This window comes from Dioscorea cayenensis, chromosome 18 (genome assembly GCF_009730915.1).
Source record: "Dioscorea cayenensis subsp. rotundata cultivar TDr96_F1 chromosome 18, TDr96_F1_v2_PseudoChromosome.rev07_lg8_w22 25.fasta, whole genome shotgun sequence".
In the NCBI taxonomy this organism is placed as follows: Eukaryota; Viridiplantae; Streptophyta; class Magnoliopsida; order Dioscoreales; family Dioscoreaceae; genus Dioscorea; species Dioscorea cayenensis.
In genome coordinates this window covers 14714815-14729569 of record NC_052488.1, presented here as the reverse complement: position 1 = coordinate 14729569, position 14755 = coordinate 14714815, and the positions used below count along the sequence as shown (strand labels likewise).

Genomic DNA, 14755 nt, shown 5'->3' with positions numbered 1-14755 from the left:
CCCCCTCTAGGGAGTGGGCGTATACATGGGCAGAGGAACAAATAGCCAAATATTGCCCACTTCCTTTATTATGCTGCATGATCAATAGACCCCTAACCCTGTCCCTTTGCCTCTCTCCCTCACTGCTCTAAGCTCACTGGATCTAATAATTGTCATTGTCTAATTAAAGCAGGAGAGCTCCGAAGTCACATGAGTCACATGAGCGCACCGACTCATTTGCTTGCTGGTGGTAAAAAGTGGTGGGGAACTATATTTTAATTTAATTTTAATTTTTATATTTTAACCCTTAAATAATAATAAAAACAACCATAATAATAATAATAATAATAATAATAATAATAATAATAAATTTTGAAAATAAACGTGGTTAATTAATATAGCTTTTAAAAAAATTAAAAAAACAAAAAGCTTTCATTTTATGATTTTTCAAAAAAAAGGTGGGTGTATTTGTAAGAAAACCATTAGTTTGTTTTTTTAAAGATCCAATATCACCTGTTAATGATTTGGGTTTGATTTGATATTTTGGAATCCATATATATGAATAAAATTTCTAACAGGTCATTTATAAACATTATTTGACCGAAAGTGGCAAGTTTACTAAAGTTGTGCATATAATTAAATTAATCATGGTGGCATTCTTGAATATCATCATCAAATGTAATATTTATTTGCGAAAATAATATAATGTCATTAATAATTATATTTTATAATAAACTTGCATGTCACAAAAACTAATAAATAAATGACAAAATTAAAATTGTAATTATGGTATACATTAGCATTAGTGGAATCATATTAAAATTTCGTTTTGAATAAGTCATTTTAAAATTTATAAAAAAATAATATTAATCACGTAATATATTTGCCACTCAATATTCAAGTCATTATTAAAAGTATTATTGTTTATGTTCTAATAATAATTAATATTTTTTTTAAAAGATAAATATTGGTAGCAAATAAATAATACTTATTAAATTAATTGGTGGCATTCATTAATATCATTACACAATTTAATATTTATTTATGATAATAATATATTTTTCATTATTAATTATTTTTTTGTTATAAAATTGCATGTCACAAAAAAATTAATTAATAAATGGAAAAAAATTAAAAATTGTCATTGATGGTATACGTTTGTATTAGTGGCATCATATTAAAATTTTGTTTTGAATAAGACAATTTAGAATTGATAAAAAAAATATTAATCAGCTAATATATTTGCCACTCGATATTCAAGTCATTACTATAAGTATTATTGTTTATGTCATTTAATACTTATATCTTCTAATAATTAGTAATATTTCGTTAAAATAAGAAAAATATTAGTGGCAGATAGTTAATATCATTAAATAAATCAACAAGTGGTAGCATTCGTTAATATCATCACCTAATGTAATATTTGTTTGTGACAATAATATAATGTCATTATTAGTTATATTTTTGTGACAAGCATGCCTGTCACAAAAATTAATTTAGATAAATGAAAAAAATTTCATTAATAGTACACATTATTATTAGTTTAGAATTTGTCACAAAAAAACATAATATTAATAACACGATATATTTGTCACAGAATATTTAAGTTGTCACTAAAAAAATATTTCTCTCCATCTTCAATTGGTTCGAAGATTTGCCGCGAGTTTTTTTGTGACATTATCATATGACAATTTAAAAATATTGTCACATAAAAATACTTGTTTTAAGGAAGTGAGCGACAAAATAATGTTTGTGTCACGTTATGTCCGTTCTTGTGACAAAAATCTAATGCGTCACAATATAATTTGTCACTAATTGGCAAATTTGTTGTAGTGACGCCATTGGAAGTACTGACTGGAGAAAAACCAAATGTAGAGCATTTCAGGGTCTTCGGATGTCTCGCATACATGCTCGTTGACTCACAACAGAGAACTAAATTTGATTCCAGGTCACGGGCGGGAGTGTTTATTGGCTACAGCTGGAATTCAAGAGCCTATAAAATCATGGACCCAGATTCTAAACGCGTACACGTCAACAGGAACGTGCGCTTTTTCAAAGAAAAGTAATGGGATTGGCTGAAGCGAGGTGACTCGGATACATCAAATTATGAGCCAGCACGTGATAAAGGCGTGACTCAAGTTAACAATGATCTTGTTCAATCCACACCATTCGATCAAATTTATGAACGGCAAGATGATCATCTTCTTAATCATTCATCTTCTTCAAATGAAGAAACGATCGCCGGAGAAGATGGTGGTGCTCCGACGAGGTATCAAAAACTCACCGATATTTATAATTCTTGTTCTTTTGTGCTTACAGCTGCAGATCCTATCTTCTATGAAGACGCCGCAAAGAGCAATGAATGGATTGCAGCTATGAGAGAAGAAATGGAAGCAATTAACAGAAATCAAACATGAAGCTTGACCACACTGCCAGAAGGAAAGAAAGAAATTGGTTTGAAATGGGTTTTCAAATCAAAGTTTAAGCCTGATGGTACATTACTGAAAAAGAAAGCTCGCATTGTGGCCAAAGGATACTCACAGCAAGAAGGGATAGATTTCGGAGAAATTTTCTCTCCAGTTGCACAGATGGAAACTGTAAGGACTTTTCTATCTATTGGTGCTCAGAAGGAGTGGATTATTTATCAACTCGATGTTAAATCCGCCTTCCTTAATGGAGAGCTCATTGAGGAGGTTTTTGTCTCGCAACCAGAGGGTTTTATTATCCGAGGCAAAGAAGACCATGTATATCAATTGCACAAAGCTCTGTATGGTCTCCGTCAAGCGCCTAGAGCCTGGTACAGTCAAATTGATACTCATTTTATTCAATTGGGGTTCATTCGCAGCTTGAATGAACCCACAGTTTACAGTTAGAAGGAAGGAGATGGCTGTGTTATCTTGTTATGCTTATATGTTGACGATATACTATATATGGGATCATCTGAGAAAAAATTGAAGGAATTCAGAAGCTCAATGATGAATACTTTTGAAATGAATGATCTTGGACCAATGAGGTATTTCCTTGGTCTGGAGGTAGTACAGAAGAAAGGATCAATCTTTGTTCACAACAGAGATATGCAACTGACCTCCTACACAGAACATGGATGATGAATTGTAATGCAATTGATACACCAATGAACTCAAATGAGAAGCTCCATCTACTTGACAATTCTGGTGAAACTGATCCTTTGAGATATCGGAGGATTGTTGGGGGGTTGCTCTATTTATCTCACACCCGACCTGATATAACTTATGCTGTTTCTATAGCATCTAGATTCATGCAGTCACCTAGTATGCATCATTTGGGAGTTGTAAAGAGAATCTTGCGCTATATTAGTGGGACAATTAATTATGGGATTCATTACAGAAGAAATGAAGAATTCAAGCTGCTCGGCTATTCTGACAGTGAATGGAGTGGATCGTAGGATGACCGTAAAAGCACCACTGGATGGGTGTTCTCACTTGGATCAGGGGTCATTGCTTGGAGCTCTAAAAAGCAAGCTATCACTGCCCTGTCAAGTACTGAAGCAGAGTATATATCTCTGACTGCAGCAGCATGTGAAGCTGTATGGTTGAGGCGCTTGCTGGAAGACTTTGGTGAAAAACATAGCACTCCAAGTGTTATTGTTTGTGATAATCGATCTGCGATCGTTATTGCTAAAAATTCGATTCTTCATGGCCGGACAAAACATATTGATACGAGGTTTCACTTTATCCGTGATCTTATAAAGGATGATGCAATTGAAGTCAAGCAATGCAAGACTGATGTTCAGGTCGCTGACATTTTCACTAAGGCACTACCCAGACTTAAGTTTGAGATACTGAGAACCATGCTTCATATGGGAGATGTCTCTGATCAAGGGGAAGGTGTTGAGGTCTAAGGCTTGATCAGAGGGCTCTGAAGATACTAGGCGACTGTGGAAAACCTGGAGAACCTCGAATGCAGCTCCTAGTGGTTAGAACTGTGAAGCTGGACTAATATGCAGTAACAAGCTCTGTCATTGCTGCATATGTCTTATATGAATGTTTGTATTACTTTTATTATGCTTTTACTGGTAATTTGATGTATGTTTGTATTAAGTGTATGGATGTTCTGGTTGTGCTATTTGTGATGCTTTACTGGCATACACATTAGATGTTTGTATAATTGCCCAGTTCATCAATGAATGAAATAGAGTGTTTTCCAGTTGCTATTTTCATCAGTTTTTCTTCTAATACAATTGGAAAGTTAATACACCTGAGTGTCTGAGTGTTTCTATTCATGAATACATATATTTATATGTGCTTGATCCTATCAATTACTACCTGTTTTCAGCTTCAGGTACGAAGCACTTCTCCTTGCATGTGTTTTGCACACAAACTCCTTTAATTTAAACAGAATTGGCAACCGTACTACTTGTTTTCAGCTAAAGGTATGAAGCACCTTTCTTTGTCTGATTTTTGTTTTTGGCACCAGAGGAAGCGTGAGATAACCGTTCTTTTGCACCTACATCCTTAGCAGGCTTGCTCAGATATCTCTCTTGGCGGATAACCTTATAAATCATGATCAGGGGTATTTTTCTCAAAAGCCAAACAAGCGAAGCTTCTTCTCCTTGTTGCAGAAAACAAAAATAATTGTTGTTTTTGTTTTGGATGACACTTGTAGAAATCACTAGTAGTCAAGTGTTAAAGAGTAAGGTTTGAAACCTTACTCTCACAGTATTGTTTATTGTAGCACATATTGTTCACTGTATATTAGGTACCGTCGTACCAATGTGGGCCATTTGTGAAAGGAGTTGTATTTGCATAATAGGGGGAATTTATCGTTGTAAGGTTATGATCCTTGATATATTATCTTAGGCATATGTGGCAGCTTTTCATTGCCCTTATATTAATCCGCCCCATATGATAAATCTCTAGGATTGCTAAGCTACCATAACTAATGCACCTTCGTGAATTTTTGTCTCTTTGATGATATGTGTCACTTGTAGAAATATGTATATATATATCCATAAATATAGTACATAAGAAGCAAAAGCCTCAAATAAAATCAACTAAGAGCAAAGAGTCAAGGAATAAGGATAAGGCACACTAATAGAAGAGATAATTTGAAGTTTAAAGGGATCGTCCATCTATAACTAAAGCCATCTTCACAGTAATTATGAATCACATTTAAGAAAAATAATCTTATATTCATCTAACCCAAACTAAGCAGAACAGAGTTTTTATTGTTTTTAATGAATCTTAATTAATCAAACTAACCAAGTTAACGAAACTCATTAAAATTATTGATAATGAACAATTAGTATTATATCCAAGTCTTCAAGCCTTAATTTAAATCTATATATTAATCTTAATTGGGTTATTAATATATAAATATGTTATTCATATGCGTAATAATAGCAATTTTATTTATTTATTTTGACAAAAGCGGCAAGAGCTAATATTTAGGGACATGCACACAACAAGCAATATGGTCTACTCATGCTCCCTCACCCTACTGGTACAGGGTTCAAGCTACAAGTCCTCACTCATGGCCAGAGATCCCTGGCACCCACTCATGTACAGGGGCGGAAAGGGGTTAGCAGGGGCTGAAGCCCGCCCTCGACGTTGGAGACACCACTTTTTAGAAAATATAAGATTTAATAGTTTTGGTTTTTCTATACATAAATTAATATAAAATAGACTATTTATACAAATAAAAAGAGGGAAATGTAGTTGTGTTTGATTGGTTAGTGGGTCTAGCCATAAAGCATGTGATCCTAACCCACCCAAGTTCAAATTCTCCTGGGTGTGTATTTTTTTCACATTTATTTTTTAATCTAAAAATTACTATCATTTCAAATTTTAATAAAAAAATGAAAGTATATAACATATATACAAGTATATTTTTAAAAAATACAAACTTGAGATGTATTCTTATTAGTTGAATTATTGAAAATCTCATACGCTTCTCATGGTGGAACTAGTGTCATTAGACCAAAAGCCCTTTGATAATAATAAAAATTTTATTTTGAATTAAAACTTTCTCTATTTATTGAATTTACATAATTATAATCCGTTTTAAGAATAATTTGAGAATAGTTTTATATGCTCATACTTATTTCCCCAGAAAAAAAAATAAAGACATTTATTCTCACATCATAAAATTGAAGTGAAATACATTTTTTAAGATAAATCTCGATTCACGTTATATGATCAAAATAATGGGTGTTTTTTATAAAAATAGAACATATTCCATACTAGTCTTGCATTTATTCAAGCACAACCACACTAATGCAAATTATTTTTTTTTCTTCTCATCACAGACTTGAAACCATTTCCTCTCTGCTTGTTTGAGTGCTCAGGTGCCCAAAATGACAATCTAGACCAATTCCTCCAACCTTTCTTTAATCCTTTCCTCTTCTAAACCAATTCTTGAAGAAATTGCCTGACTGTAAAAAGAAAGAAAACCATTATTATTAGGCACGTAACTAACCATCCATATGACCTTAACTTGGTTGGTTGTTAAATAATGCAGCAGTGTGACTTAAGTAACCATATCTCTGTTGAATATTATGAGCAACAATCTCAACACAATGTAAAAGAAGCCACTTCAAACCCTAGTTTATTCCAAAATGTCAGTTCTATTGGTACACGGGTCACCGATAGAGCTCTCACTGAGTGGTGAGAGTTCGATTCTCGGCTGAGGGCATATTTCTGAGAATTGTGAATAGTGGTTGTGTACGGATGGTTCCAGCACCCATGTGAGCACGGTCTCATCCTCACTTGTTCCACCGAGGCTTGTGCACATTCCTGGGGTCTCTAGTGGGTTCGTCCCGCTCCACTTCCCCAAAAAAAAAATGTCAGTTCTAAACTAATATAGATTGAATGCCTGAAGTATATTAGCATTAAGATGATTGTGTTAAGTGTGTTTTTGGTGTATATCAGATATGTCAAATATATGTATTTTGAATATTTCATATTAATATATACCCAAATTTTTGTTAGACTTTCCAGAATAATAGATTTTTGAAATTGCATTTTGATATAACATTGGTTTGATATAATCGCTAATATAGTTTGAAGAGATTGATTTGAATTAAATACGTAAAGAATGATATTGATATTTTCTTAATTTGTGGTTACACTAAATCATTTCTATATGACTCAATTAAAAAATAACAAAAATTAAATTTCATTCTTGGTAAAAGAAAATAGCATATAAAAAAAACAAAAACCATTAATGATTTCTATAATTGACGTGAACTCACAATAATTGTTGCAGCTAGTGTCATGTGTGCTTATGTCATGTACATGTCTACTTAAGGAACAAGAATAAACAAAATTTGTTTGATTTAGGATCAACATTAATATATTTTTATTTGACAATTAAAACAAATAATGACCCCTCTAAAACCAACCACTGACTTTTAAATTTTAAAAAAATAAAAAATATAAATAATTTTACTTGGCGCTCATATATTAAGAATAAATTATTCCAAAAATTAACAGTCTCAATTATAAAAAGTATATTTCTTTAATTTTTTCACAATTTCAAAATCTTCACTTCCATAAAAAAATATTTTTTCCTTCGAGTAAATTATGAAGAAATATTTTACAAAACACAGGATTTCACGAAGCTATGTCAAAAACAAATTTTATATAATAATAATAATAATAATAATAATAATAATAATATATGTCTAACATAATTAAATTGCTAAATATACTTTGGTAACATAAATCAAGGACGTGAAGGAGAAGTTGAGGAAATACTTGAGAGTGGATAACAAAAACAATCTTGTCACCAGATCTCGTCAAGTTGGCATGTATAACCTGAGCACCCTCTTCTCCAAGGATTCTTATAACCTCATACGATTTGAAGCACTTGTTCAATGTGCTCATTAGAACTATCTTTATGCAATCATCAAAGCATTGCACATGGACTGCCACCTTTCTATCATTGATATTCATCATCTGGTTTCTTTGCATGCTCATCTTCATCTTCATTTCTGTCTTTTCATTTTCAAGTGTTTCGACTCTTTCTCTTAGCTTCCCTACGTATGATGTGGCTTCCTCTAAGATATCTTTTTGCTTTAATGCATTCTAAATATGATAGAGAAAGAACATGTCACTTGGTGAGGCGAAACAGTATTTTTGGGATGCTATCATATATATATATATATAGAGAGAGAGAGAGAGAGAGAGAGAGAGAGAGAGAGAGAACCAATATATCAGACACAAACCTTTGAACCAGAAGGTTGGCTTTGGGGAATAATGGAGGATAGCTGTAAAAGAAGGCTCTTCATGTGCTTCCTTCTATTCTTCTCTATAATTTTTCTCTCCAGCTTCACTGCATGTTTACTACACCAACCACTCTGCATTCCTCCCTCTTATCTCTGTATACAAAAATATATATATGTAACAACCTCTCAGGTGAAAGAGTTTGACAGGAATTGATCAGATATATTACAGAATATGCATATTCATATATATATATATATATATATACAGACAGAGAGAAAGAGAGAGAGAGAGAGAGAGGTAGGGGATGAGACATATGACTTCATAGTCACAGAGCTAGCCATCATGATCCCTAGGCTTTTGTCCGAACTAGCCATCATGGTAATTGGGAAGTTGGGAACACTCCTCAAGAACAGAGACTTGTGAACCACCGGACAATAGCTAAGTTGGTAACAGGAAATTCTAGAGACAGACACGAGTAAAGAACCGGGCAGACTATTCTTGAAGCTAGCTAGTTAGCTGTTTAAATGCGAATGCGGAATATTCCAGGAGCCGTGTGCGTGGTCATATCTTTGACAATATATAAACACCGTAACGACCGCGTATACGTCATGGATGATGTGTCTAAATGTACCTTGTGTTTGACAATAAATGTGTCTACATATATATAAATCGTAACGACCGCGTATACGTCATGGATGATGTGTCTAAATGTACCTTGTGTTTGACAAGAAATTATATATAAATCGTAACGACTGCGTATACGTCGTGGTCATGTCTTTGACAATATATGTATGACCAATTTATTTGATTTAAATAGTGTATCATCCTCGAAAATTATTTTTAAAATACATAGATTTAAAAAAAGTGGATGCCTTTTAATATGATTCCCTAAGGATTGATCTTGCCAATATGCCCACGAAATGAAATCAAACTTTAGTGGCTCTTATTCTCATATACAATTATCCCAATAAGATTAAAAATTATATGCCTATATCTTTTGACAATGTTAAATATAAAATTATCTCTAAGATTTTTATAAATAAATCGAATTACTTTGTCTCGTTAATGTTGAACATTCTGGTGGTTATTATATGTTTATGTATATCATTGATGACAACCTACTTAGGGATTTTCTCATTCTTGAGATTCTAACTCCTAGGATGACACTATATATAATGTTGGTTAGGACTGATAGGAGAAAAGCATATAATATTCTCATATGGAGTGTATTTCTTATGCATTATCCAAGATAAACTTTTTGACTAGATTGATCAAATGGATTAAAGTTTGTATTAAATCTTCTAACCTTGCTTTCTTGACTAACAGTAGAGCCACTAACACTACAAGAAGTTGTTGAATTAGAAACAGAAATTTAGCAACGGACTTATTCTGTTATTAATTAGCAACCTATTAATAACGGATTACCCATCTGTTCATCCGTTGCTAATTCGTTTCTATTTCAGAAACGAACCATAACTCATTTTGTAAATTATTAACTGATTTGTAATCTGTTTGTAAATTAATAACAGATTACAAATCTATTTCTAATATTAGTAATGGAACATAATTCCGTTTATAAATTAGAAACGGAAACAAACTTCCGTCGCTAAATTTATATTTTATTAAAAATATATTTTTTGTTTAAGATGATTTAGACAAATGATAAATATCTTTTATGTATATGCATATGTATAATATTTGTTTAAAAAAATATATTATGGAGATATTTATTTATAAAACTAGGATTTAATGAATATTAGTTCAATATTTTATAAATTTGATTATATTTTTTATAAAAAAATTATTCTTTGAAATTAATTTAATTAATTATAAATTTTCTTATCTGTACTCATGAAATATTAATTTTTAATTATTAATTAAAATTTTAAAATATATAAATTTTATAAACATATTAATTTTTTTAGATATAATTTTTATAGATTATTAACTTATGTTTTTTATAAATATATCCTTTTAGGGTAAAAGTTATATTATGGATACACTTTGCTTTTTTTTGCCTTTGCTGGTCAAAGTGTGTCACTTCGAAGGAGTTGAAAGAATGAAGTATGTAGCTTTCCTCATTATATATTTCATGCTAGGACAGACTCTAGCATTTTGTAAAGGAATGATTCATCTGTAAAGAATAATGTGGGCAATCTTGAAATAAGGATTCTAGTATGCACCTTATTAATTGCTCTCCTATTGTCATTAATAATGATGTACTAGAACTTGCTAAGTTAATCGTTGTTAATTGATATGTTTATGTATAGAGTTTATATGCGGTTATTCAACGGTATTCTCTGTATACTTTGGCTGTTATTTTTTTTTCGTTATTTGGAGCCACTGAAAATCTATTTATTTTCATGAATAGATGTTACATTAAATTTTTCATGCTGACTGGCTTCTTATGTTTAATTAGAAGCCTTAAAAATTAAATAAATATTTATTGATTGAAAAATTTTGTTATAACAGGTATTATTTATATCAATTATCAAAATAAAATAAATTTTTTTGTTAATTAGGTTTTAGCAATAGATTAGAAACAAATTAATATGTTTTGAAATTATAATTATCTATATATATTTTTTAATTTTAGCAACGAATTTACATCGAAATATTTTTTGTTTCTAGTAAAAAAAAAATAAACCAAAATATGTTTCATTTCGAATCCATTTCTACATTATGGTATGGAAATTATTCTGTTGCAAATCCTTTGTTAAATTTCGAAACGGATCATCAACGAAATAAATTCTATTGCAGAATTAGCAACGATTTTGAAATGGAATAATTTCGGTTGCGATTTTTAAAATTTGGAAATGAAATTTATTACATTACAAATTTGTTGCTAATGTCAAAAATGAAGTTGCTAAATTAAATTAACAACGAATTAAAAACAGAAAATACTGTTTGTAAACTATAATGTTCTTATAGTGTAATTGGCTTACCCTTTTTAGAAATCTTAGATGGGGATATCCTCTATTACTTTTTACTGATCTCCATCCTTGATTTGTTCAACTTTTCTCTTGGTGTAAATCACTGAGCTCTTTTTTCTCCTCTTGCTTGTTTCTTGTGAGCAATTTCTTTTAATTCTATCTATCATCACTTGCGGGGAAAATCTCACTCTAAATCCAATGAACTAACTAGAAAATCACCATGAGTGGCTTATCTTGCTTTATTATGTGACCATTGTTGTTCATTTCTTACAATGTGCTTTGTTGGGATGGTGATTTGAATCCTAATAATGAAAGGGTCTGAGAATGGTTTTTCTTTTTTTTAATATATATATATATATATATATCTAAGAAATAGAGGATTGACTTATTTATTCTGTTATGCAATATCCTTAACCTTGAAAGAGAATATTGATTTTGTGATTTCTCTGAGATGGGATTTTGGAGCCAATCAGAGTGTCTCCTTTTAATGGAGGTCTTGGACTCTTCTTTCAAATTTTCATGTCACCAGGGAGAGATCCTCACTATACCCAAGGGCTTCTATGTTCCTCTATTTGTCCTTCTTAGTATGTTAAATACAAATTAAATATATTATTTGGCCTTGATAATTCAACTTTTGGAAACTAAACTTATATATTTATATATATTCATATCAATATTTACTAATGTCATCAATATTGGGCAATTAATTACTCTAACAATAGAGTATATAAAGGAGTCTCAAGTTAACAAAAGAAAATTAAAAAAAATATTTTGTTATTATACTCAAATCCTATTGAATGAAGTTATCAACTCAACCTCACTGATCCAGCTTCTCACCGGCTGCAAGTCAAATATTTTTTCTTTGAGTTGGTAGAACATAATTATATAGAATCATCATGGTAATTTGTTGTCTAACATTTACGAATCATGTTATCAATTTCCAAACTTACTGACCCAGCTGCAAGCCTGCAAGCCCATTTTTTACCTCTTTTTTGAACAAGAACTTAAACGGTCATAAGCCAAGGCTCCAAAAATCAATGGTCAATGTAAAAAAATTACTTCTACCATGGCGTGCCTCAACAAAATTTCCTTGTTTGATCAGACACAAGACTTCAATTCAAGTTGTGACAAATGCATTGAATAAGGTGGGGATGGGCATAAACAATAGCCGGTTTCCTTCTCGATTAGAACTTAAAGAGGCATAGAAAGGCTGGGATGTAAAATGTGGGGGGTCCTATCAATGGCGCAAATATTGCTTTTTTATTTTTATTTTTAATTTTTAAATTGAAGTCATGGTTTGACAAGCTTGATATTTACATCCTAGGAACACTGATGCAACACATGATACACAACATGACGTGATATGGCGCGGTGACATGTTTTTAAAAACATTAAGACACGTACTTTGGGACATATCGAATAATTTTTTTATATTTTTTATATATGTGACACTAGAAACCACCACAAGCAAATTATTAGTCAAAAATCTTAAAAAAACAAATCACCAAATATTGCAAGTATCAAAATTTAATAATAATTTCATGTGCAAAAAAGAGAATTGCAAATTAATATATATTATGAGTTGGTTAAAAAACATGTATACTATTGATAGGAATCTCGTGTCTCTAAAAGTGTCTGAGTATGTTTGAGATTAAAAGAAATAAAACAATAAAATGATGCTCTGAGATATATTTGACGCTACATGTTAACAGGTGTTGGAAGCTTGTCGGTGGCCGACACATGTCGGACACCAATATGTAAATCTTGGATGAGCGTTGGTGCTTTATAGTAATTTATATTCTTCATGTTTGCTGATGTAGCAAATGAGTTAATTTAGGCTTAGAAGTTTTTAGAAATATCTAAAATACATTAAATATTTAGGTTAAGAAATTCACTTTATCCTTGATAAAAGTTAGAATCATTAGGTATTAGATGTAAATCAATTTATTGGATTAATTAAATCAAGAAAACTCATATGCCACTACACCAAGTTGTCTTTAAAGGCAAACAAGAAGAGCCGATTTTGGAGAACTGTTTCTAATGATTGGGATGGAAAATTACAACCCATTTTTAGAACTGTTTTAAAATAACTGCATGCAGGTGTTTAAATTTTAAAAAACAAAAAAAATCAAGGCTTTTCTTTCTCAACTGATATCACTATTCTCCCACGGCAATGGTGACATCTACGGCGGTGGTGACGGTGATGGAGGTGCTATGAGAATTCTCTCTTTCTTCGGTGTTTAGTTGTTAATTTTGTTTTAGTTGTTCTACAGCTGACGGCCACTTAAAACTCTTTTTCACTATGTCAACAAAGGATAACGATGTCTTCTCTAGATTCAACTAGAAGTATACACCATAATGGCATTAACAATCACAGAAGAAGCTCCCAAATTACATATGCCATCACACACAAGCATGGATGTAGAAAGATACTAGGAAGGAATCTAAAGAAAGATCAAATTGGATCAACAAGAGGAGCTTCTTACAAGGATTCTCTACTCAGAATTTGACTGAAATTTGGTGCCTTATTGCCATCTGATCTCCTTCCCTTAGCATACTTCCTCTTTTTATTTTTCTTAGTTTTCACCTTTCATATGTTAGCTTTTCTATTGGATGTTAAACTTAAACCTTTAATTATTGATAATAATAATAATGTAAGGAAATAAAATGTGGGGTTATCCTTAATAAGTTAAATGCTATGATTTAAGAATATGAAGTGAAAAGGTTATGAGTTGCTATGTATGATGAGTTTCTCATATATTAAGAGTCCTTTGTAAGATGTATATAATGGGCTATCATGGATGAGTTCTTTGGAGAGGAAAAGTTTGTGAGAATAAAAGGTTAATTTTATGTATGTGCTTTCTTTTCTCTTCCTAATATCTTAGTTGAGCATATTTTGCCCACCATCGTTTCCAACAAAGTCGTATTAGAGCTAGAGAAAGAAGAAGGTAAGAGCTAAGGAAAGCTCTAAGGAGAAAGAACAAGGTGAGAGATGTGAGAGAAGCTCCACGAAGAAAGAAGGCGCAAGAGAAGTCTTCAAAGTGATACATAAGCAAAGAAGAGAGGAGATATGGAGAGTGAAAGACCAGTTGTTGTGTCAATGCAGTTCAAGGCTATGCTCAAGGAGATATATATTAGAGAAAATTACTCTTCCACCCCCAAGGTATGAATGTGAACGGTTTGGTCCTGACCACTTACCTATTTTTATTGTGAAAATAAAATTTGAGGACAAGTTCAAAAGCCACGAATTGTGTGGACCTTGTGCATATAAGCAGAAAGATGTCGAGAATGATGCCTTAATGCTTATGATAAAGTATCTAGGATAATACTAAAATATTATTGTGAAAGATGTCAATCAAGAGGAGCTTGTTGAACTTAAGAGCATGAGTTTGATGACATGAAGGAGGCTAACGAAGAATTGTGGAAAAGCCTCAATGAAACTAGAAAGGAATTCAAAGAGTTGAAGGAAAGAATGGCATAACTAGATCTTGAGCAAGATCTTCATACCGCGTCATCAAATGTTCAGGTTTGTCATGCCGGGTGTGATTGTCGTGTTTAACAACCTAACAAAATGTTTAAGTTTAAGGGGATGTTGGAAGTTAAACATAAAACTTTAATTATTGATAATAATAATAA

General features: G+C 31.7%; 1 protein-coding gene across 3 annotated transcripts; it reads right to left on the bottom strand.

Moving 5' to 3' along the window:
• Positions 1 to 6142: 6142 nt before the first annotated feature.
• Positions 6143 to 8715, bottom strand: LOC120282468. 3 transcript variants are annotated; one of them, XM_039289290.1, is made up of 4 exons: positions 8505 to 8715; positions 8186 to 8338; positions 7716 to 8045; positions 6143 to 6783 (listed from the first exon to the last, which is right to left on the bottom strand). In XM_039289290.1, the coding sequence occupies exons 2-4, from the start codon at positions 8321 to 8323 to the stop codon at positions 6565 to 6567; spliced, it is 687 nt and encodes a 228-aa protein (XP_039145224.1). In that variant the 5' UTR covers positions 8324 to 8338; positions 8505 to 8715; the 3' UTR covers positions 6143 to 6564. The 3 variants fall into 3 exon arrangements, with proteins under 3 accessions (XP_039145224.1, XP_039145223.1, XP_039145225.1); XM_039289289.1 differs by having other exon boundaries at positions 8186 to 8715; XM_039289291.1 differs by having other exon boundaries at positions 6143 to 6391; positions 8186 to 8715.
• Between the last annotated feature and the right edge of the window lie 6040 nt (positions 8716 to 14755).

Coding starts and splice junctions, on each gene's coding strand:
- LOC120282468 (XM_039289289.1), bottom strand. CDS start 8,323: ATGCAGAGTGGTTGGTGTAGTAAACATGCAGTGAAGCTGGAGAGAAAA. Junction 8,046..8,185: donor GCCAACCTTCTGGTTCAAAG/GTTTGTGTCTGA, acceptor TATCATATTTAG/AATGCATTAAAGCAAAAAGA. Junction 6,784..7,715: donor TTTTTGTTATCCACTCTCAA/GTATTTCCTCAA, acceptor TTTTTGGGGAAG/TGGAGCGGGACGAACCCACT.